Source organism: Hypanus sabinus, chromosome 19 (assembly GCF_030144855.1).
Source record: "Hypanus sabinus isolate sHypSab1 chromosome 19, sHypSab1.hap1, whole genome shotgun sequence".
Classification (NCBI taxonomy): Eukaryota; Metazoa; Chordata; class Chondrichthyes; order Myliobatiformes; family Dasyatidae; genus Hypanus; species Hypanus sabinus.
Genome location: NC_082724.1, coordinates 5,503,388 through 5,528,737, shown reverse-complemented (window position 1 = coordinate 5,528,737; position 25,350 = coordinate 5,503,388). Strand labels below are relative to the sequence as shown.

General features: G+C 40.5%; 1 protein-coding gene across 1 annotated transcript in view; it reads right to left on the bottom strand.

The window, feature by feature from the left end:
* Window positions 1-25,350, bottom strand: part of ruvbl1 (RuvB-like AAA ATPase 1) — an 83,914-nt gene that overhangs the window by 30,217 nt on the left and 28,347 nt on the right. The window contains exons 7-9 of the mRNA XM_059943931.1: window positions 14,177-14,240; window positions 11,976-12,174; window positions 6,075-6,177 (exon numbers count right to left, since the gene is read on the bottom strand). Coding sequence (XP_059799914.1) covers window positions 6,075-6,177; window positions 11,976-12,174; window positions 14,177-14,240 — 366 coding nt within the window. The remainder of the gene's footprint in view (window positions 1-6,074; window positions 6,178-11,975; window positions 12,175-14,176; window positions 14,241-25,350) is intronic.

Here is a 25,350-nt window from a genome sequence, read left to right as displayed (position 1 = left end):
TCATCTCATAAGTACATTTAGGTAGTACAAGGCAGAATTTAGATTTAAAAGAGAATGATTATAATAGAAGTAATGAGAAAAGCTTGCAATGAGTTGCTCTGGTTTCACACAATTCACAAATTTCACTTAACTTGCCCTTTTGGAATTACTGAATAGTTTAACATAGTTTAAGAAAACAAAATTAAATATCTGAAATAAAGAAAGTCAATGCCAGTCATAAACAGTAGCCTAGCATAAACCTGCTACAACTGTTGAAATAATCTGGCACCTGTCAAACCATATAGGGACTCAAAAAAAAAAAATCACAACAGCAATTTCAGTGCTCTATCAGGAGTGCTGGTGATGGGGAGGATATGACAGGGTATAGAGCTGTCACTAAGCTTTCATTAAAGACTGGAGGTGGATACTAAAAATGTTCACATCATCTTGAATACTGAAAGAATACCCAGCGGAACAAACGGTATAGATTTTCCCTTCCAAATCTTGCCGCTACTGAAGGTTGAATTTTGAAACACACAATGACAAGACTAAAGGCTTGTCACTATTGATAGGCTCAGCTTGAGATGATTAAAGATGATCCTGAAATATAAAAATGAATTTTCCCACCATGAAGAATGATTCATCAGCTGGAAGATAGCAATACAATTTAAGGAGTAAAGGAAATTTACAAGGATATTGCCAGGATTTGAGAACATGAGTTAATGGGAAAGGTTGAATAGGTTAAGACTTTATTCCCTGGAGCACAGGAGAATGAGGGATTATTTGATAGTGTATAAAATTATAAGGGGTATAGATTGGGTAAGTGCAAGCAGGTTTTTTCCATTGAGGTTGGGTGCGACTAGAAGTCACAGATGAAAAATGAAATATTTAAAAGGGACCCCAGGGGGAACTTTGTCACTCAGAGGGTGTTTTGAGTGTGGGACAAGTGGAAGTAGTGGATGCAGATTCAACTGCAACACTTAAGAGAAATTTGGATAAGTACATGGATGGGAGGGGTACAGAGCTCCATGGTCTGGGTGTGGGTCAATGGGACTCAATGGCCCAAGCTGCCCATTTCTGTGTTGTGGCTCCAAGATCCAATGAATCTGGGGCAAAAAATGTATCTCCAGTCAAAAGGGCCAAACAAATGAAAGATTTTCCCCAGGTTATGACAGGGTTCCATTTATGTGCACTGTTTGTAACCTAAATAGCTCTCAAGTCAGAAATGCAACCTTGAATTGAATACTCCACAAGACAAGGGATGGCTGGAGCTGTCCAGCAGCTATCAAATCCATGTCACCGGTCTCCAAGTGCTCAACCGTATGTATAATCTGTACACAAGTAGGGTGTTTGTATGATAGGTATTACATGGGTGCTATGGTAGTGTACCAGTTAGCGCGACGCTATTACAGCTTGAGGTGTTGGAGTTTGGAGTTCAATTCTATAAGGAATTTTCTCTCATGGGTTTCCTTCATGTTCTCCTACAGTCCAAAGACATATGGGTTAGGGTTAGTTAATTGTGTAATGGTCAATAGGTTAATTGGTCATTGTAAATTGTCATGTGATTAGGCTAGTGTTAAATAGGTGAGTCAACACAAAATACACTGCAGATATTGTGGTCAAATCAACACGTATGAACAAGCTGGAGGAACTCAGCAGGTCGGGCAGCATCACCGGAAACAAGCAGTCAACGTTTCGGGCCAAGACCCTTTGTCAGTCCTGACGAAGGTTCTCGGCCCAAAACGTTGACCGCTCGTCTCCACAGATGCTGCCCGACCTACTGAGTTCCTCCAGCTTGTTCGTACGTGTTGAAACAGGTGAGACGCTGGGCAACGTGGCTCGTTGGATTAGAACAGCCTCTTCTGCGCTACATGTCTACATAAAATAAAACTGACTCCAGGTTATATTGTTTGTGAAATTCAGCTTCACTGATGTGTTGAACAACATGCAACCACTAACCTACTTCAATTATTACTGCCCATAACTTGTGCAAATAAAGTATAATTTATGTTAATTTAAGTTGATGTAATTTATATTTGTCAATTGTAATGTTCTGTGCTGCTGCTGCTGCATAAAACTGATTTTCATGAAACTTACACCTTGTGTATGCATGCCCATAAAAGGAAACTTAAACATGGAAATATCCAAGCCTCTTAATTTTTTAGATTACACCAGTATTATTCTATACTTGTCAAATACACGATACATCTCACATTATTGCAAAAATTTAAATACCTTACTTGTTGCTTATTCTTTGGGCTACAGAAACAGGTTACTCAATCCTTCAAGTACATTCAGGAAATCATTGAAGGCAACCATAATCTGTGGTCCAACTATATCTATTCACTTATTTCCCCATATTGTTTAATGCCTTTGTGTAACAAAAATATATTAATTTTAGGTTTAAAATTAATGACAGTGTTTGCACCTATTGCTCTTGAAGGAAGACAGCTCCTAATGGCTTGTAATGTCCCTCCAAAGCCCTGGCTTCAGTGGTCAAATTGCCGATGAATCTTTTTCCCAGGGTGGAAATAGCTAATACCAGAGGGCATAATGTTAAGGTGATAAAGGAAAGGAGAAAAGTATGGGGGGGGGGGGGAGATAGGTAATGTCAAAGGTAGCGATTATAAAAAATACACAAAGAATGGTGGGTGTGTGGAATGTATGGTAGAAGCAGATACCTCAGGGACTTTAAAGAGACCCATACATACGCATATGGATGATAGAAAAATGAAGGGTTATGTGGGAGGGATGGGTTGGATTGATCTTGAAGTAGATTAAAAGGTCAGCACAACATCACGGGCCAAAGGATTTGTACTGTTCTAAGTTCTAGGAGTCAGAGGTTACGCATAAGGCAGAAATATTTTCAAATGCCTTAAATACTTAAACATAGAAACATAGAAATATACAGCCATTACAGACCTTTTGGCCCACAATGTTGTGCTGACCATGTAACCTACTCTAGAAACTGCTTAGAATTTCCCTACCTCATAGCCCTCTATTTTTCTAAAAGATCCTATTGCATTCGCCTCTACCACTGTGCTGGTAGTGCATTCCATGCAACCACCACTCTCCATGTGGAAAAATATACCCCTGACATCCCCTTGTACCTACTTCCAAGCACCGTAAAACTATGATCCCTTGTGTTAGCCATTTCAGCCCTGGGAAAAAGCCTCTGACTATCCACCATCAATGCCTATCATCTTATACACCTCTACCAGGTCACCCCTCATCCTCTGTCGCTCCAAGGAGAAAAGGTTTTCACTCAACCTATTTGCATAAAGGCATGCTCTCCAATCCAGGCAATATCCATGTAAATCTCTTCTGCACTCTCTCTATAGTAGCCACATCCTTCCTGTAGGGAGCTGACCAGAATTGAACACCGTACTCCAAGTGGAGCCTAAGGCCTTATATAGCTGTAACATTACCTGTCAGCTCTTGAACTCAATCCCACGGTTGACGAAGGCCAACACACCACACACCTTCTTAACAACACTTCCAACCTGTGCAGCAGCTTTGAGTGTCTTATGGACTCAGACCCCAAGATCTCGCTGTTCTCCACGCTGCCAAGAGTCTTACCATTAATATTACATTCTGTCTTCAAATTTGACCTACCAAAATGAACCACTTCACACTTACCTGGGTTGAACTTCATCTGACACTTCTCAGCAGAATTCTGCATCCTATTGATGTCGTGCTGTAACCTCTGACAACCCTCCAAGCTATCCACAACACTGCTAACTTTTGTGTCATCAGCAAACTTACTAACCCACCATTCTAGTTCCTTATCCAGGTCATTTATAAAAATCACAAAGATTAGGGGTCCCAGAATAGATCCCTGCGGAATGCCACTGGTCACCGACCTCCATGCAGAATATAAACCATCTACAACCACCCTTTACCTTCTGTGGGCAAGCCAACTCTAGATCAACAAAGCAAAATTTCCTTGGATCCCATGCCTCAGTAATTTCTGAATGAGCCTTGCATGGGGAATGTTATCAGATGCTTTACTGAAATCCATATACACTACATTCAGAAGGGATAACTTCACTCATTCCAACACTGAACAGTTCCCACAACCTATGGACTTACTTTCAAAAACTCTTCATCCCAGGTCCGCAATATTTATTGCTTGCTTGCTTGCTTATTTATTTATTTATTTATTTATTTTGATGCTTTTTTTTTCTTGGTTTCTTTGTATTTACCTCAGGAAAATGAATCTCAGGGTTGTATATTATGACAAGGCACTCAGATCATAAATTTGCTTTGAACTTTGAGCCACTCCACTGCTGATAACAGATTCTAATAACATTCCTATAAAAGATGAAAAGCAGGAAGTTCCATTGTTCCCTTGCTTTCCTTTCAGACATTCTTTACCTAGTGGCTTAATATGCAATTTTCCAATCTCAGATGGTTGATTTCGAAACTGAGAACTATTCATGATGATTAAAAACACCAACGCAGCCCAAGTATCTGGTATAGAGGATCCAATGCACAGGATCGAAAGAGAATTGGAGACTAAGCCATCTCCACCATGTGTACAAGCCTCCTCACCATTGAGGACATCTGCAAAAGGCGAAGCCTCAAGAACTTTCACCAATCAGGACACGCCATTTCTCTTTACTACTATCAGGGAGAATATACACAGGCCCAAAGACATACACTCAATTTTAAGAAACTGTTTGTTTCCTTCTATCATCAGGCTTCTGAACAGTCCATGAACTCATTATTCTTCTTTTGTACTATTAAACTTACTTTTTTTATTGTAACTTATAGTAACTTTTTATGTCACTATTGCCACAAAACAACACATTTCACGACATGTCAGTGCTAATAAACCTGATTCTGATCTGAGAAACTATATAAACTTGAGAGCAATAGGCCATTCAAATTAAGCACATAGGGTGACCCTCATGTCCCAGGAAAGATCTTGTATCTCCTATGAAAAAGGTGAATACTTTTTTGGATAAAGAAGATTGCGGGACAATGGATTAGACTGAGAAGTATGTAAATTATTAGCTTTTCTGAGTGGTAATGAAATCAAGATGGTCCTTCTCTATCTTTGCATAAAGATTGCGTAATCTTAAACTGAAAAAATGAAAATTATAAATAGGCAAATCAGCAATACTAATAAATTATTTATAGAACCCTTTTCATACAAAGGATATAGTTCAAAGTATTTACAATTGGATAAAATGCAAACTTGAAAATAAATGACAGTAAGATTTTAGTTAAAAGCAAAGTTAACTAAATAGATTTTGAATGGTGTCAACTGTGCCTGCAACCCTTATAGTTTTATTAGCTATTGAAATATAGTTCAGGAATATAGTTCTAAAAAGCTGTCAATTATATTTTATAGTTAAGATACAGGTGGAAGAAGACCCAAGAGCTCAAGCAGGATTATAAAATGAAAGTGATTCTGTGATGTAATCCAGTCCCCATTGAGAGTTTTAAAAACAAGAGAACTTTAAGATTGATTCTAAAATAGACAGAAAGCTAAGGCAGAGTAGCTATGACTCTAAGCTCAGATTAATAATTAATTTAAGATATCCATAAGTGAATGTTTTACAATTTGCAATTGTCCCTATGAGACTTCAAGGATAACATCAAAATCAACCTGAAGAAATTCAATATGACATCTAAAACCTGGGAAGACGTTGCACTCAATGAATACACCTGGAGGAAATCTGTTCAAGAGAAAGCTGTGCTACATAAGAGACCTCCACTGTGCTGCAGAGAACAAGTGACAGCTACATCCCAACCACTCCCTCTTGCCCACACTGCACCAGAATATGAATAGCTTTATACCTCTATCAAATCTCCCCATATTCTCCTATGTTTCAGGGAATAAAGTCCTAACCTTCTCAACCTTTCCCCATCACTCAGGTCCTCAACACTTCACAACATCCTGCAACCCTTCTACTAAATTATTTCTAAGGGTCCTTCAAAACCTTCCTCTTCTGTGAGTGATCACTTGGGCAAGATTGTTGGTGCTTCCGGGAAGATAACTCCGTTCCTGCAAGGTTGCTGGGAGGGGAAAAGGGAAACTTTTCTCCCCTACTGCACACCACTTGGGCTGAAAAATTCGTATGTACCTGTATCATCTCATCAGGAGTGTACAACATGGTTCTGATGATCATGACTCGGTCCAGAAGATCAAGTGGGATTCCGTGGGGAGATACAACATCCTCTGTACCTCTGGAAAAAGAAAAACACCATTAAATTCAATGAACAGGCTGTAACAAGACGAAAGTTACAGCTCATTTGGCAGTGTGCCTGAATTCCACATCAGCTTCAGAAGAAAGCTTTTCTTTTTTAAAAAAAGTAATAAAACAGCTATTTAAATAAACCCCATTTCCCATTTAGATTATGAATTGCATTATAAATTGCATGTAAAAGTTGTTGAGTCCCAGTAATTCCATTTAGTTAATTGTATTGCATTACATTTACATATAGATTAAAATTTCAAGCAGTTCAATCCATCTCAGTGCTGACACTGCTGAAGTTCAAAGAAATCTTTGTTTTTGCGGCAGATTTTTTTCTAAAACAAAGCACATCTATGCCGCTAGATGGAGCTATGTCAACATGAACACAGGAATCTCTCATCTGTTCCATCTATTCCCTTGGCCAAGAAAACATTCAAAAATTTAATTAGCACACACGATAGCATAATTGGCAAGATATCTCTGTCAGCCACGACACAACAGTATATCGTCTTGTAGTACCGAAATTAATTGAAAACTGGAGGATTGCATGCATTCCTGCATGCAATCTGTGTAACCCTTGACTTATCAGGTGATAATGGTCTGCACAGATTGGAAAGTGGCCTGGTTAATTTCATGGGACCTGCCGAATTATTAGATCTCAGCTCAGATGGTCTTTGGAATATAAATAGCTTGGCATTCCTATAGGCACCCTAAATCTATGCCCCCCACTCTTGAACTTTCTTACCCTGTGGAAAAGACTGCTCACCTTATAACATAATTTTAAACATAATAAGGTTTCTCCTATGTTCTAAGGAGTAAGTATCTAGCCTGACCAATCTCGCACTATTACTCAGACCCTCTAATCTTGGCAACATCCTAGTTTACAGCTGAAAATAGATTGAACAATGATCTTAAGGGGCAGCACACACACAAGATGACAGAGGAACTCAGCAGTTCAAGCAGCATCTATGGAAAGGACAGACATTTAACCTTGGCGCTACAAGATAATGTCCTGTTGTATTATGCCTGACAGAGAGATATCTTGCCAATAATGCTATTGTGTTTGTTAATATGGAGTTGTCCTACGAATGGTCTTGGTCCAAAACGCCAACTCTTTATTCCTTTCCATGTATGCTGCCTGACCTGCTGAGTTCCTCCAGCATTGTGTGTGGGTTACTCTGGATTTCCGACATCTGCAGTATTTCTTATGCTATTGATCTTAAGGGCAGAAGGTCAGGTGACAAGTTGAGAGGCTACAAGGACACAGCTTGCTGAAAGTTTTCAGAATGGGGATAAAAGTTAAAAGCATTAAAATGCTTTGGGAGTGGGAATTCTTCAGATTCATTTAGCTGGTTGCATTTAGATGTAAAAATGCAATTTCTTCCTTTACTATCTTGTGACTTTTGTACATTTACAATTATTCCCTTGAATGACATATTGCAAAGCTGCACGTGTGCAGTGAAAACTGGAGTCTTTAGAATGCAGCAGAGGGAAATGGCAAGAAAAGAAATTGAATGCCTGACATGATAAGAAGGCCTTACATGAACTGGGGTAAGGAAAAAGTAGTGGGGCAAGCTCTTTATGCTATAAATTCCCAAATGACAGCATTGTAAAAGCTCATTCAGCCTTGGTCAATGATGACCTATACTCCTACAAGCAATTTTCAGACATTAGCAAGCCATGCCACAGAAGATAATGACCAGCACAGTCTGGGGGAAACACTACTCGGGGTGGGGGAGAGAAGAAAGAGGAAAGCAGCTGGTATGAATAAAACTATACCCTAGCAAGTGTCTGTACTTTGGTAGAGGAAAGAAATAAATTACGTCAAAATGAAAATTTAGTTAATCTAATTGTTATATCATTAATTACAGGCAAACAAGTTAAGAAGTTTCATTAGGAATTTGAGGAGACTTGGTTTGTCACCTAAAACACTCGAGAACTTCTACAGATGTACCACAGAGAGCATTCCAACAGGCTGCATCACTGTGGAATGGTGGTGGTGGTGGGGAGCTACTACACAGGGCTGAAAGAAGCTACAGAAAGTTGTAAAATTTGTCATCTCCATCTTGAGTACTAGCCTCCATAGTATCCAAGACCCCTTCAAGGAGCGATGTCTCAGAAAAGCAGTGTCCATCATTAAGGACCCATCATCCAGAACATGCCCTCTTCTCATTGTTACCATCAGGGAGGAGATACAGAAGCCTTAAGGCAAACACACAGCAATTCAGGGACAGTTTTTTCTCCTCTGCCATCCTAATCCTAAATGGACATTGAACCCATGAACATTACGTTCATTATTTCTGTTTTTGCACCATTTTTAATTTAACTATCTAATATACATATATATATATATATATATATATACTTACTGTATCTTTTCCATATTATCATGCATTGTGTTGTACTGCTGACTCTAAGTTAACAAATTTCACAACACATGCTGGTGATTTTAAACCGGATTCTGAAATTCTGAACAGCAATTACACTTAGTGAAAACTAAAGATGACAAGGTTTTCGTACAGGTAATCACAGTTGAAGTATTGTGAGTAGTTTTGAACCCCATATCCAAGAAAGGATGAGCTGGCATTGGAGACAGCCCAGAGTAGGATTACAAGAATAAGCCCCAGAATGAAAGGGTTAACGTAGAGTACTAGGAACATTTGATGACTCTGGGCCTGCACACCCTTGAGTTTAGGAAAATAAGAAAGGGATCTCATTGAAATCTACTGAATATGGAAAGTCCCAGATAGAGTGGATGTTTCCAATAGTGGGGGAAGCCTAGGACCAGAAGGCACCGTTTCAGAATACAAGGATGAGGAAAGAGGCAGAATTTCTTTAGCCTGAGGATGGTGAATCTGTGAAATTAATTGCTAAAGAGGTTGTGGAGGTCACATCACTGCGTACATTTTCAGAACTGACTTTCGCATAGAAGTTAGAGGTTAGTGGTTGAAGGGACTTATTCAAGCTGAAGGTCTATAACAAGTGGTGTTCCACAGGGGTCTGTACTGGGACCTCTGCTGTTTGTAATGTATATAAATGACCTGGATGAAAATGTGGGTTAGTGAATTTGCAGATGGTACCAAGATTGGTGGAATTGTTGATAGTGCAGAAGACTGGCAATTTACATCAACAGCAGTTGTGGGCTGAGAAATCATAGTTTAAACAGATAAATGTGAGGTGTTGTACTTTGGTAGAGTAAATGCAAGGAGATGGTACACTGTTAAGGGCAAGGTCCTTATCAGTGTTGCTGAACAGAAAGACCCTGGGATCCAAGTTCATAGCTCCTTGAAAGTAACTACACAGGTTGACAGGGTGGTTAAGGTGGCTGGTAGAATTTTTGCTTTTATTAGTCAAGCCCTTGAGTTCAAAAGTCAGAAGATTATACTGCAACTTTATAAGGTTTGGTCATATCTGGAGTATTGTGTATAGTTCTGGTCCCTTCACTATAGGAAGAATGTTGAGGCTTTGAAGAGGATGTGGAAGAGGTTTACCAAGATGTTGTCTGGTTAAGAGGGCATATGCTATCACAAGAGGCTGGATAAAATTGGGTTGTTTTCTCTGGAGCATTAGAAGCTGAGGGGAGATCTGATTGAGGTTTACAAAATTATGAGAGGTATAGATAGAGTGAACATAGAGAATCTATTTCCCAGGGTTGAAATGTCTAATACCAGAGGGCATGCATTGAAGGTGAGAGGGGGTAGGTTCAAGGGAATGCGAGGGTTGAGTTTTTATTAAAACTCAAGAGTTGTGAATGCCTGGAATGGTGATATAGTCAAATATATTAGAGGTTTTTAAGAGACGTTTGGATAGGCACATGGATGCAAGGAAAATGGAGGAATATGGACATGGTGTAGGTAGGAGAGGTTAGTGTTTGGGTGTTTTTGATTTGCTTTTTAGCTGGCTTGGCACAACATTGTTCCTGTGTTGTACTGTTCTATGCTCTTGTATAAGAGGTTGACAGGTTCTTGATTAACAAGGATGTCAAGGGTTATAGAGAGAAGGCAGGAGAATGGGGTTGAATGGGAAAATAAATCAGCCATGATTGAATGGCAGAGCAGACTTGATGGGCCAAATATCCTAATTTTGCTTCTGTGTCTAATGCCCTTATCACTAGAACCTAGATCCAATAGGTAAGCTTAAACAAGGTTAGTTCATAAGTCACTTAGTTTATTAAAATACTTGGTTTATTTTCTGATACATTATACACCTTCCCAAAACACATGGACAAAGAATCACACTTCTAACTATCCAAGTTAATGTTGCAAGTTCTAGATTCCTGCTTACCATAAACATTTGTCCAAAGCAACCCTAACGACTTCCACTGTCATCAGAGCTCAGTCTAAACATCATTCAAAGCCAATGTAAGGGAATAATTCCAATGCAATCATTTGACATATCCAATCTTTCTCAGAATAATCACATATCTTTAAATATAACTCTTAATCAATATGCAAATATTTTCAGACAATGAGATCAGGTGCTCCTTGCTCAAATCAGCTTACCCAAGTCAATAGGCTGTGAGCTGAAGGTTTATTGCATGAATTGGTGGGAGGAATCTTTAATGGAGTATTTATAGTGAGTTACATTACTGTAGGTGCAATCATTTAGAGATGATATACTGTATTTGGTTAGTACATTAACCATCCCACTTTGTTATTTGAAAAGGAGCAGACTCCCGACAAAATTTCATTCACTGCCAACCTCCCACCGCACTCCCAACTTAACATCGCAGAGAAAAAAGTTCTGTGCAAAGCTGCAGAGGATTATAAGTGCAGCCAGCTCCAGCATGGGAATAGCCTCCCCCACTATCAATGTCTTCAAAAGCCAGTGCCTCAAGAAGGCAGCAGCCATCATGAAGGATCCACGCCACCAGGGCTGAGGGATAGGAAGCTGAAAACAACGTTCAATGATTCAAAAACAGCTTTTTCCCTTCTACCCTCAGATTTCTGAATGGATGATGAGCATGGCCTCACTTTTCCATTGAACTGCACTGTACTGCCGCTGGACACCAAATTTCATGACACATGTCAGTGATGTGTCATGATTTTGACAACTTTTAGCTAAGTGTTGTGATCACCATTGTGCTTGCTCGTGCTTCTTCAAAACACCCATTAACAAGTAACCCAGTGTCTAAACCAGAGGTTCCCAACCTGTTTTATGCCAGGAGCTTTGTCATTAACTAAGAAGTCCGTGGACTCCAGGTTGGGAACCCCAGGCCTAAGCTGATAAAGCTGAGGGGCAAATTCAAATATTATCATGGCAGCTGTGGAAGTTAAGCTCAGCTATTCAAATAAATGTGCAATAAAGAGTGATCACGGTTAGGGTAATTGGTGAAGAGGACCCCAAAATTATTGGATTGTCATAAATCTCATTCATTGTCACTATCACTGTTCAGGGAAACAAAGAGTCACAATGGCTCAGTCTAGTTCATTAAGTCCACATGTTCCTTGCTGTGTCTATGTAGGACTAATTTTGACAACTGTTTCAGAATAATCAACAGATGTATGTACAGATTGAGCAAGAGAAGCTAGCACATGGAAGCGATCAAAAAACAACTGAGTGCACTTTCTCAACTGCTCTTAGTTTTAATTTTACTCATAACAGATAGCCTGGGGTTGAATCTTGACTTCAACAGCCCTAAGTTTCTTTCCCTTGATTCAAAGGAAAACTGGCAGTTTCTAGAACAGCCATATTACCAGTCAAGCAATAAAAATAAATATCTATACCCTTTTATTTCTAAATAACTTAATGAAACTATGAATAATAAATTACATTTTGCAGTTTTCTTACCGAACAACACAGTTTCCTCTGTTTGTAGCAAAAATAACAATGGGTGCAATGCTGGATTCAAGCGCCCGGTGCAAGTAAGTGAAGCATTCAATGTCAAGCATAGGCACTTCATCAATGAAGAGGACCCCTGGAACCAACTCGGCGATTCCTTGATCGATGTACTTGTTAACAACCTTATTAATTTCAGCCCGTAGTTTGTCTGCAAGATGAAAGTTAACTTTTAAGTCTAGTTTAGTCTTCTCTGTCTAGCCATCGTTAAGTGTTAAACATTAGGAACTACTTTAGCATGTCACTCAATGGTATTGTGGAAGAATATGTGCATAAAATACTACCACTATTTTGTTATTGGACACTGCAGGCACATTAGGTGGTATAGATGAGTGGAGCTGAAGGGCTTACCCCTGCGCTGTAGCTCTAAGATTGTATGCATCCTGCTGATCTCAGAATATGAGAAGATATTAGAACTCCATAGAGCTCCTCACCTTGCAAAAACATCAGGAGCTTACATAATTGCAAAGTCAATGAAAATCCAGGGTAAAATATGCATTTAGATCAGGGGCTCTCAAATTTTTACTGCCCTGGACCAAAACCAATAAGCAAGGGGTCCGTCAAACACAGGTTGAGAAGCCCCAATTTAAATAATTGTGTTTTGTGATGAAAAAGTACTTAAGTTATTAATGTTTAGTGGTGATTTTAGCCCTAAACAAAGAGACAGAGATCAACCCGGGTTGGGGGGGGGGGGGGGTAAATTTGGAAAACAAGCTGTAGGTACAGAGTTGAATCATTTGCTGAAAGATTCAGTGGGCAATGAAATGACACATGATTTCTTGTACTAACTCCTGTTAAATGTTGATATATTGAACAATTAAACAACATAGCATACCATTAAGAAAACAGAAGCAGAAAAGAGAAATCTAGGAAGGAATCTGAAAACAGTTTTAGATTTGTCAGTTTCAATACTGAGAAAATATGCAGAAGCAAGTTAAAAAAGCAAACAGTATGCTCATTAAATACCAGAATGGTAGAGTGCAGGCCAAAGAGGTCATAGAGAGGCTTTATTACGCAGAGAATGCATTCATCGGCATCAGCTATCATTTGAGTGAACTACATCCAATCCGGTCCTCATATTGCAACGGGAGACTAATGTAGGCTAAGAAAGCAGAAAGGGAGGAGATAAATGGAGACCATACTAGTGTGTCCAAAGTGCAAAGTAACAGCTTCACAGGGAAGATTAGAAGGTCAAAATACTATAAAATAGATGTGGACATAGTCGAGGCCTGACCCAAAACAACCATACACAATAGTAAATAGTTGATAATCATCACCAGAAAGAATAAAAGGAAAGTTAGAAGGTACACAGTCGTGCACATGTTCTCCCCCTTTCGGCACACTAAATATTTTATCACAAGTGGTTACTGAAGTGGAAACTATAACATCTCTAAAAGGGAATTAGATAAGTATTTGAAAAGGACAAGAATAAAAGGATACAGGGTAAAGGGATTAGAGTAAATTGCTTCAGCTGAAGTGTGAACACTGCCACAGGCGCAATGGGACAAGTGATTTCCTTCTGTGCTGGAGCTCATGATTCTAATATTACTTCAAAGTAAGTTAGCCCAGTAGGATGAAAATTTAAATTAGTGTGAAGTATTTTTAAAATTGATATATTAATATAAATTCTTTACTCAAAGCAAGTTAAAGATTTGGAAATAATCTATTAAGCAAACTAAAAACTCAGATTTTAAAAGGCATTCCAAACATGAGGTGTAAGCTTTGAAGGACTCAATAGTTCCTCATTATTCACTGTTCCGATTCCTGATGTTTGAAGGAAATGCATGTTGAAGTGTGCTTTTAATACTTTAACAGCACACTTAAGTACAACCACTGCACCTATACTTGGCTTAGACAAATTTAGAATTTTCTTGCAGTCTTTAAATGAGTGCACTTCTACATCAGCACCTGAGAGGGAGCAAGAAATCTGTTGTGTTAATATATAGGTTACTTTCATAGATAATATTTTCCAATTTCCCCATAAAATTTGAAAAAAATATAATTATCTGTTTACATCAGAATCTACAAAGTCACGGAGGACTGCATATCCTTAATCTGAAAGCTGTAAAGCACTGCATGTTATCAAAGGATTCTCAAGAGAACTGTACTCACAAGCTTAAAGTAGTGTTCAGAATCTGTTGTATTAAACACACCTGTGATTTCTGTCTTCTTTGGTTTCATTAGCTGACCCATCATGGACAGGATATCTTGGCCACCCTGGATAACCAAAATTAAGAACAGAGATCAATTTGATTGAGACTGGAACAGCAGAATTTAACCATTCGACCCATCAAGACTGCTCCACCATTCCATCATAGTTGATTTATTATCCCCCTCAACCCCATTCTCTTGCCTTCTTCCCGCAACATCTGCTTTAAACATACCTAATGACTTAAATCCTCATTCTGCTTGGATGTAAGAGCAGAATCAGGCCACTTGGCCCATCGATTTTGCATTGCCATTCCATCATGGCCGATTTATTATCCATCTCAACATCATTCTCCTGCCTTCTCCCTGTAACCTTTGATACCCTGCCTAACCAAGAAATTATCAACATTTGCTTTAAATATACTCAATGACTTGATTTCAAGAGCCACCTGGGGCAATTAATTCCAGATTCACCATGCTCTGGCTAAAGAAATTCTTCTCATCTGTATTCTAACATGGACACCTCTCTATTCTGAGGCTGTGCCCTCTGATCTTAGACTCATCCACTTTAGGAAATAACTTCTCTACATCCACTGTATCTCGGTCTTTCAATCTTCGATAGGCTTCAAAGAGAATCCCATCATTCTTCTAAACTCCAGTGAGTATGGCCCAGAGCCATCAAACACTCCTCATACTCCTTCTACCAAAGTGCATGACCATACACTTTCCTATACTATATTCCACCTGCCACTTCTTTGCTCATTCTCTCAATCTGTCAAAGTCCTTCTGCAAACTCCCTGCTTTCTCTTACACCACCTTCCCCTTAACCTATCTTTGTATCATCTACAAACTTGGCCACAAAGCCAGCAACTCTGTCATCCAAATCGTTGAAATATAACGTACAAAGAAACAGTCACAATACTGATTCCTGTGAATACCACTTGTCACTAGCAGGCAATCAGAATAGGCCCCCTTTATTCCGACTCTTTGCCTCCTGTCAATCAGCCAATCTACCATTCATGCTCATATCTTTGCAGTAATACCATGGGCTCTTATCTTGTTAAGCGACCTTTTGTGCGGCACCTTGTCAATGGCCTTCTGAATATCCAAGTAAACAACATCCATTGATTCTCCTTTTCTCCACTGTCTATCCTGTTTGTTATTTCCTCAAAACTTTCCAAAGATTTGTCAGGCAGGATTTCCTTTTAAGGATACCATGCTGACTTTATCATGTGCCTCCAAGTACCCTGAAACCTTATCTTTAATAATGGACTTCAACATCTTTCCAACCACTGATGTCAGGCTAACTGGCCTGTAATTTCCTTTCTTTTCCCTCCCTCTCTTCTTGAAGAGTGGAGTAACATTTGCAATTACCAATTCTCCAGAACCATTCCAGAATGGTGAGAGAGGGGATCCAGAACGTGAGAGAGGATAGCAAGATGAAGAATAAAGGACAGGTGGGGACTACATGGTTCCAGAATATTAAATGTGTAGTAGAGAAAGGTGAGGCGGAACAAGTGATAAGGAGGACACATGTACAGAGGGATGGTCTGATGGAACACGGAGTTAAATGTGCAGAAAGAATAAGTAAATATAGGAAGGACAACAAAATTCTAGGGGCGTTTAGCCCGATGGGAGTTCGGGGAGCTGGGTTAAACACAATAGACAATAGGTGCAGAAGTAGACCATTCGGCCCTTTGAGCCTGCACCGCCATTTTGAGATCATGGCTGATCATCTACTATCAATACCCATTTCCTGCCTTGTCCTCATATCCCTTGATTCCCCTATCCATAAGATACCTATCTAGCTCCTTCTTGAAAGCATCCAGAGAATTGGCCTCCACTACCTTCCGAGGCAGTGCATTCCAGACCCCCACAACTCTCTGGGAGAAGAAGTTTTTCCTTAACTCTGTCCTAAATGACCTACCCCTTATTCTCAAACCATGCCCTCTGGTACTGGACTCTCCCAGAATCTGGAACATATTTCCTGCCTCTATCTTGTCCAATCTAGGCAGAGATTCAAACAGAGAGAGGAGAAATGGGCTAAAAATTCTATATCTGAATGCACGAAGTGTCAGAAATAAGGCGGATGAGCTTGAAGCTCAGGTGCGAATGGGTAACTATGATGTTGTTGGGATAACAGAGACATGGCTGCAGGGAGATCAGACCTGGAAAATGAATGTACAAGGGTATACGTGCTATCTTAGGGACAGAAATGTGGGTGGGGGGGGGGGGGGTGGGGTGGCCCTGTTGGTGAGGAATGAGATTCAGTCCTTTGCAAGTGGGAACATAGGATCAGGAGAAGTGGAGTCTGTGTGGATAGAATTGATGAACAGCAAGGGCAAAAGGACCCTAATAGGTGTTGTCTATAGGCCACCAAACAGTAGCATGGATATTGGGTGCAAGTTGAATAGGGAGTTAACATTGGCATGTGGCAAAGGTAATGTCGCAGTAGTTATGGGGGATTTCAACATGCAGGTGAACTGGGAGAATCAGGTTGGTGCTGGACCCCAGGATAGGGAGTTTGTAGAGTGCCTAAGGGATGCATTTCTGGAACAGCTTGTATGAGAGCCGACCAGGGACAAGGCTATTCTGGATTTAGTGTTATGTAATGAACTGGATTTGATAAGCGATCTTGAAGTAAAGGAGCCATTAGGAGGTAGTGATCATAATATGATGTTTTTATCTGTCAGTGTTGCAGTTGAACAAAGGAGACTATGGAGCCATGAGGGAGGAGCTGGCCAAAATTAACTGGACGGATATCCTAGCAGAAAAGGCAGTGGAACAGCAATAGCAGGTATTCTTGGGAATAATGCACAAGGTGCAAAATCAGTTCATCCCCCGGAGAAGGAAGGATTCAAAGGGGGGAAAGGGGCCACAGAGATTGACAAAGGAAGTCAGAGATTGCATAGCATTAAAAAAAGTAAGTATGACAGAGCTAAGGTGAGTGGGAGGACAGATGATTGGGAAATTTTTAAGGAACAACAGAACTTAACTAAAAAGGCAATATGGGGAGAAAAAAATGAGGTATGAACGCAAGCTAGTCAGGAATATAAAGGAGGATAGCAAAAGTTTTTTTTAGGTATGTGAAGAGAAAGAAGATAGTTAAGAACAATGTTGGACCCTTGAAGAATGAATTGGGTGAAATTGTTATGGGAAACAGAGAAATGGCAGAAGAATTTAGTAAGTACTTTAGATCTGTCTTCACTAAGGAAGACACAAGCAATCTCCCAGATGTATGGATGGGCCAAGGACATAGGGTAACAGAGAAAATGAAACAGATTGACATTAGGAAGGAAACGGTGATGAGTAGACTGATGGGACTGAAGGCTGACAAATCCCCAGGTCCAGATGGTCTGCATCCTAGGGTACTAAAGGAGGTGACCCTGGAAATTGCGGATGCATTGGTAATCATCTTCCAATGTTCCTTAGATTCAGGATCAGTTCCTGAGGATTGGAGAATGGCTAATGTTATCCCACTTTTTAAGAAAGGAGGGAGGGAGAAAACGAGAACCATCGACCTGTCAGCCTAACATCAGTAGTGGGGAAGATGCTAGAGTCCATTACTAAAGATGAAATAGTGGCATATCTAGATAGCAGTGATAGGATTGGGCCCAGCCAACATGGATTTACCAAGGGTAAATCATGCTTGACTAATCTATTGGAGTTTTTTGAGGATGTAACCAGGAAGTTAGACAAGGGAGATCCAGTGGATGTAGTGTACCTTGATTTTCAGAAGGCATTTGATAAGGTCCCACATAGGAGATTGGTGGGTAAAATCAAAGCTCAGGGCATCGGGGTGAAGACATTGACATGGATAGAAAACTGGTTGGCAGATAGAAAGCAAAGGGTAGCGGTGAATGGGTGTTTCTCGGAATAGCAGGTGGTGACTAGTGGGGTGCCACAGGGCTCGGTATTGGGACCACAGCTGTTTACCATTTACGTCAACAATTCAGATGAGGGTATTGAGAATAACATCAGCAAGTTTGCTAATGATACTAAGCTGGGTGGCAGTGTGACATGTGATGAGGATGTTAGGAGAATTCAGGGTGACTTGGATGGGCTGGGTGAGTGGGCAGATACTTGGCAGATGATGTTTAATATGAATAAGTGTGAGGTTATTCACTTTGGGAGTAAGAACAGGAAGGCAGATTATTATCTGAACGGTGTAAAGTTAGGTAAGGGAGAAATACAAAGAGATCTAGGAGTCCTTGTTCATCAGTCACTAAAGGTGAATGAGCAAGTGCAGCAGGCAGTGAAGAAGGCTAATGGAATGTTGGCCTTTATTACAAAGGGAATTGAGTACAAGAGCAAGGAAATCCTCTTGCATTTGTACAGGGCCCTGGTGAGACCACACCTGGAGTACTGTGTACAGTTTTGGTCTCCAGGGTTAAGGAAGGACATCCTGGCTGTAGAGGAAGTGCAGCGTAGATTCACAAGGTTAATTCCTGGGATGTCAGGACTGTCTTACGCAGAGAGGTTAGAGAGACTGGGCTTGTACACGCTGGAATTGAGATTGAGAGGGGATCTGATTGAAACATATAAGATTATTAAGGGATTGGACAAGATAGAGGCAGGAAATATGTTCCAGATGCTGGGAGAGTCCAGTACCAGAGGGCATGGTTTGAGAATAAGGGGTAGGTCATTTAGGACAGAGTTAAGGAAAAACTTCTTCTCCCAGAGAGTTGTGGGGGTCTGGAATGCACTGCCTCGGAAGGCAGTGGAGGCCAATTCTCTGGATGCTTTCAAGAAGGAGCTAGATAGGTATCTTATGGATAGGGGAATCAAGGGATATGGGGACAAGGCAGGAACCAGGTATTGATAGTAGATGATCAGCCATGATCTCAAAATGGCGGTGCAGGCTCGAAGGGCCGAATGGTCTACTTCTGCACCTATTGTCTATTGTCATTCCAGAATCTACTGATACTTGAAACATCTTTATGAATGTCTCCACAATCTCTTTAGAACTCTGGGATGTTGTCCATCTAGTCCAGAAGACTTATCTACCTTGAGACCTTTCAGCTTCCCAAGCACCTTCTCCTCAGTAATAGCAACTACATTTGATTTTGACCCATGATACTCTCAAATTTCTGGGATACTGTTAGTGTCTTCCATGGTGAAGACTGATGCAAACACATATTAAGTTTGCCTGCCACTACTTTGTCCCTATTACTACTTTTCCAGCATCATTTTCCAATGATCCAATATCCACTCGTCTCTTTTACTCTTCATATCAGAAAAAAATGGCATCTTCTTTGATATTACTGACTAGCTTACCTTCATATTTCATCTTTTCTCTTTTTTTTTTAGTTGCCTTCTATTGGTTTTTAAAAGCTTCCCACTGATTTTTGCTATATTGTATGCACTCCCTTTTGCTTTTATGCCATCTTTGATTACCCTAGTCAGCCATGGCTGTCTACTCTTCCCTTTAGAGTACTTCTGTATCTTTCCTGCACTTTCCGAATTTCTCCCAGAAACACTAACCATTGCTGTTCTGCAGTCATCTTTGCTGGTTTCCCCTTCTAATCAATTTTGGCCACATCCTCAGCAATTTTCTTTACTCCACTAATATACTGATATACCTGACTTCATCTTCTCCCTCTCAAGCTGCAGGGTGAATTCTATTATATTATGATCACTGCCTCATAAGGAATCCTTCACCTAAAGCTCCTTAATCAAATCTAGCTCATTACACAACATCCAATCCAAAATTGCCTTTCCCCTAGTAGGCTCAACCATCGTGTAGGCATTCTATAAATCCCCCAGTTCTGCGCTTATCCCTGTTGTACACCTCAGTAGATATTACGATAACTAAAAGGCATAATTCAAAACCTGGAAATCTGAAATGTTGGAACATTGTGGAAATGCAAGATATATAAACCAAATTAGCGTTTGCTCGAGACTTTACAAGGCATTAATCAGATTGTATATGAAGTATCGAGGGAAATTTTGGGACTCTTATCTAAGAAAGAATGTGCTGGCATTGGAGAAGGTCCAGAGGAAGTTTACAAGGATGATTCCAGGAGTCAAAGAGCTAACATACGATGAGTGTTTGATGACTGTGGACCTGTAGTAACTGGAGCTAAGAAAAATTGGGGGGGGGGGGGGGGTGGGAAATCTCATTGAAAACTATCAAATATTGAAAAGGCCACTGAGTGCATAAGGAGAGGATATTTCCTATAGTGAGCTTGTCCAAAAGTAGATGTCGCAACCTCAGAATAGCAGTATGTCCTTTAGAACAGAGGAGGAATCTCTTCAGAGGGTGGTGAATCTGTGGAACTCAGTGCCACAGATGACTGTGGAGGCAATGTCATTGGATATATTTAAAGCAGAGGTTGATAGGTTCTTGATCAGTCATGGTGTCAAAAAATTCAATAAGAACGCAGGAGAATGGGATTGACAGGGATAATAAATTGGCCATGATAGAAAGGCAGAGCAGACTCGATAGGCAAATAGCCTAATTCTGCCCCTATATCTGGGTTCCTGGATCATTGGGGCCTCTTCTGGGGGAGGTACAACCTGTACAAAAAGGACACGTTACACCTGAACCCAAAGGGGTCTAATATCCTAGCGGGCAGGTTTAATAGAGCTGTTTGGGAGGGTTTAAACTAATTTGGCAGGGGGATGGGAACCACAGTGATAGGGCCGAGGAAAAAACAGAAAGCAGCAAATACTGGACTGAAAATGTTATATTTGAATGCACGTAGCATAAGAAATAAAATGGACGATCTTGAAATTCAGCTACAGGTTGGCAAGTATGATGTTGTGGCCATCTCTGAAACTTTGCCAAAGGATAGTTGCCATTGGGAGTTGAACATCCAAGGATATATGGTGTATCAGAAAGATAGGTTAGTAGGCAGAGGGGGTGGTGTGGCCCTGTGTATTAAATCATTAGAATGGGATGACTTAGGATTGTGTAAGGTTGTAAGGTGTAAGGTGTGGGAAACAAGTAAGGAAGTTATGGAACCTATGACAATTAAAGAGGTGGAAGTACTGGCGCTTTTAAGAAATTTAAAAGTGGATAAATCTCCGGGTCCTGACAGGATATTCCCCAGGACCTTGAGGGAAGTTTGTGTAGAGATAGCAGGAGCTCTGACGGAGATCTTTCACGGGGATTGTGCCGGAGGATTGGCGTATTGCTCATGTGGTTCCATTGTTTAAAAAGGGTTCTAGAAGTAAGCCTAGCAATTATAGACCTGTCAGTTTGACATCAGTGGTGGGTAAATTAATGGAAAGTATTCTTAAAGATAGTATTTATAATTATCTGGATAGACAGGATCTGATTAGGAGTAGCCAGCATGGATTTGTGCGTGGAAGGTCATGTTTGACAAACCTTATTGAATTTTTTGAAGAAGTTACGAGGAATGTTGACGAGGGTAAGGCAGTGGATGTAGTCTATATGGACTTCAGCAAGGCCTTTGACAAAGTTCCACATGGAAGGTTAGTTAAGAAGGTTCAGTCATTAGGTATTAATGCTGGAGTAATAAAATGGATTCAACAGTGGCTAGATGGGAGATGCCAGAGAGTAGTGGTGGATAATTGTTTATCGGGATGGAGGCCGGTGACTAGCGGGGTGCCTCAGGGATCTGTTTTGGGCCCAATGTTGTTTGTAATATACATAAATGATCTGGATGATGGGGTGGTAAATTGGATTAGTAAGTATGCCGATGATACTAAGGTAGGAGGTGTTGTGGATAATGAGGTGGGTTTTCAAAGCTTGCAGGGAGATTTATGCCGGTTAGAAGAATGGGCTGAACGTTGGCAGATGGAGTTTAATGCTGAGAAGTGTGAGGTTCTACATTTTGGCAGGAATAATCCAAATAGAACATACAGGGTAAATGGTAGGGCATTGAGGAATGCAGTGGAACAGAGAGATCTAGGAATAACAGTGCATAGTTCCCTGAAGGTGGAGTCTCATGTAGATAGGGTGGTGAAGAAGGCTTTTGGAATGCTGGCCCTTATAAATCAGAGCATTGAATACAGAAGTTGGGATGTAATGTTAAAATTGTACAAAGCATTGGTAAGGCCAAATTTGGAATATTGTGTACAGTTCTGGTCACCGAATTATAGGAAAGATATCAATAAATTAGAGAGAATGCAGAGACGATTTACTAGGATGTTACCTGGGTTTCAGCACTTAAGTTACAGAGAAAGGTTGAACAAGTTAGGTCTCTATTCATTGGAGCGTAGAAGGTTGAGGGGGGGAATTGATCGAGGTATTTAAAATTTTGAGAGGGATAGATAGAGTTGATGTGAATAGGCTGTTTCCATTGAGAGTAGGGGAGATTCAAACGAGAGGACATGATTTGAAAGTTAGGGGGCAAAAGTTTAATGGAAACACGAGGGGGTATTTCTTTACTCAGAGAGTGATAGCTGTGTGGAATGATCTTCCTGTAGAAGTAGTAGAGGCCAGTTCAGTTGTGTCATTTAAGGTAAAATTGGATAGGTATATGGACAGGAAAGGAGTGGAAGGTTATGGGCTGAGTGCGGGTAGGTGGGACTAGGTGAGATTAAGAGTTCGGCACGGACTAGGAAGGCCAAGATGGCCTGTTTCTGTGCTGTGATTGTTATATGGTATGGTTATATGGATTGGAAGGTGTAGAGTCTCTATGGGTTGACTCAAGATATGGCAAGTGTGAAAGGACTCTAAATGGCAGTTGTATACAGGCCTCCAAACAGCAGCCAGGATGTGGATTACAAATTACAGCAGGAGATAGAAAAGGCATGTCAGAAAGGCAATGTCATGATAATCATTAGGGATTTTAATATGAAAGTGGATTGGGAAAACTGGACCTCAAGAGAGAGAATTTGTAGAATGTCTAAGGAATGGCTTTTTAGCATATCTTGGTTGTTGAGCCCGCTAGGGATTGGCTGTGCTGGACTGGGTGTTGTGCAATGATCTGGAGGTGATAAGAGAGCTTAAGGTTAAGGAACCCTTAGAGAACAGTGATCACAATATGATTGAGTTCACTTTGAAATCTGAGAAGGAGAAACTAAATTCCAATGTGTCAGTATTTCAGTGGAATAAAGGAAATTACAATGGCATGAGAGGGGAACTGGCCAAGGTTGGCTGGAAAGAGACACTAGCAGGAAGGACAGCAGAGCAGCAATGGTTACTGCAAAAAATGAGGGAAGTGCAACACATATATATTCTAAATAAGAAGAACACTACTGTGCCTGACAAGTGAAGTCAGAGCCAAAGTAAAAGCAAAAGAGAGGGCATACAAGGAAGCTAAAGCTAGTGGGAAGATTGAGGATTGGGAAGCTTGCAGAAGGAAACTACGAAGGAAAAGATGAATTTTGAAAAGAAGCTGGTGACTAATATCAAAGAAGGTACTAAAAGCTTTTTTACAGTATATAAAGGGTAAAAGAGAGTTGATGCTAGATATAGGGCCAATAGTAAATGACATTGGAAATATTGTAATGAGAGACGCAGAGAGGCAGAGGAAGTGAATGCTTATTTTGCATTAGTCTTCATATTGGAAGACAGCTGCAGTATACTGGACATTCAAAAGTGTCAGGGAAGGGAAATACGTGCAGTGAAAATTATGACTGAGAAGGTGCTCAGGAAGCTTAATGGTCTGAGGGTGGATAAATCTCCTGGACCTGATGGAATGCACCCTTGGGTTCTGAAGGAAGTAGCTGGAGATACCACAGAGGCATTAACGATGATCTTTCACGAATTGATATATTCTGGCATTGTACTTGATGATTGGAAAATTGCAAATGTTACTCCGCTATTTAAGAAGGGTGGGAGGTAGCAGAAAGGAAACTATAGACCTGTTACCTGACATCAGTGGCTGGGAAGTTGTTGAAATCGAATGTTAGGGATGAGGTTACAGAGTAGCTGGAGGCACATGACAAGATAGGCCAAAGCCAACATGGTTTCCTGAAAGGAAAATCCTGCCTGACTAACCGACTGCAATTTTTTGAGGAAATTACAAGCAGGGTAGACAAAGGAGATGCAGTTGATGTGATATACTTGGATTTTCAGAAGTCCTTTGACAAGGTGCCGCACATGAGGCTGCTTAGCAAGAGCCCATGCAATTACAGGGAAGTTACTAGCACGGGTGGAGCATTGGCTGATCGGCAGAAAACAGATGGGAATGAAGGGATCCTATTCTGGCTGGCTGCCAGTCACCAGTGGAGTTGAACCAGGGGTCGGGGTTGGGACTGCTGCTTTTTATGATGTACGTCAATGATTTGGGCTATGGGATTAAAGGATTTATGGCTAAATTTGTTGATGATGCAAAGATAGGTGGAGTAGCAGATAGTGTTGAGGAAACAGACTGCCTGCAGAGAGGTAGTTTAGGGAAATGGGCAAAGAAGTGGCAAATGAAATATAACATTGGAAAGTGTATGGTCATGCACTTTGATGGAAGAAATAAACGGGTAGACTATTATTTAGATGAGGAGAGAATCCAAAATGCAGAGATGCAAAGGGACTTGGGAACCCTTGTGCAGGATACCCTAAAGGTTAACCTCCAGGTTGAGTCGGTGGTGAAGAAGGCAAATGCAATGTTGGCATTCATTTCTAGAGGTATAGAATTTAAGAGCAGGGATGTTATGTTGAGGATCTATAAGGCACTTGTGAGACCTTTGACTATTGTGTGCAGTTTTGGGCTCCTTATTTTAGAAGGGATATACCAACATCGGAGAGGGTTCAGAGAAGATTCACAAGAATGATTCCAGGAATGAAAGGGTTACCATACGAGGAACATCTGGCAGCTTTTGGGTGCACTTAAAGCAGAGATAGATAAGTTCTTGATTAGCCAGGGCATCAAAGGGTATGAGGAGAAGGAAAGGGAGTGGGGATGACTGGAAGAATTGGATCAGCCCATGATTGAATGGCAGAGCAGACTCGATGGGCCGAATGGCCTACTTCCATTCCTATAACTTACTGTCTTATATTTTTGGTCCTGTGGAAATATATGAAGATATATATATTTAATTAAGTCATTGGTTCATCAGGTCACTTAATTGGGACAGAAGAACATTGCCGAACAGCTTCTAACTAGTGTCAGTCACAAACATGTGTGGCCCTTAGGTGCTACAGTGAATAGATGCTTACAGTGAATAGATTTATAACTAGTGTCAGTTACATGTGCTTGTGATCAAAAAGCAGTGATTATTGTCACTGTTAGTTGGCGAGAAATAAGCAGTAAGACAATTCAGAACT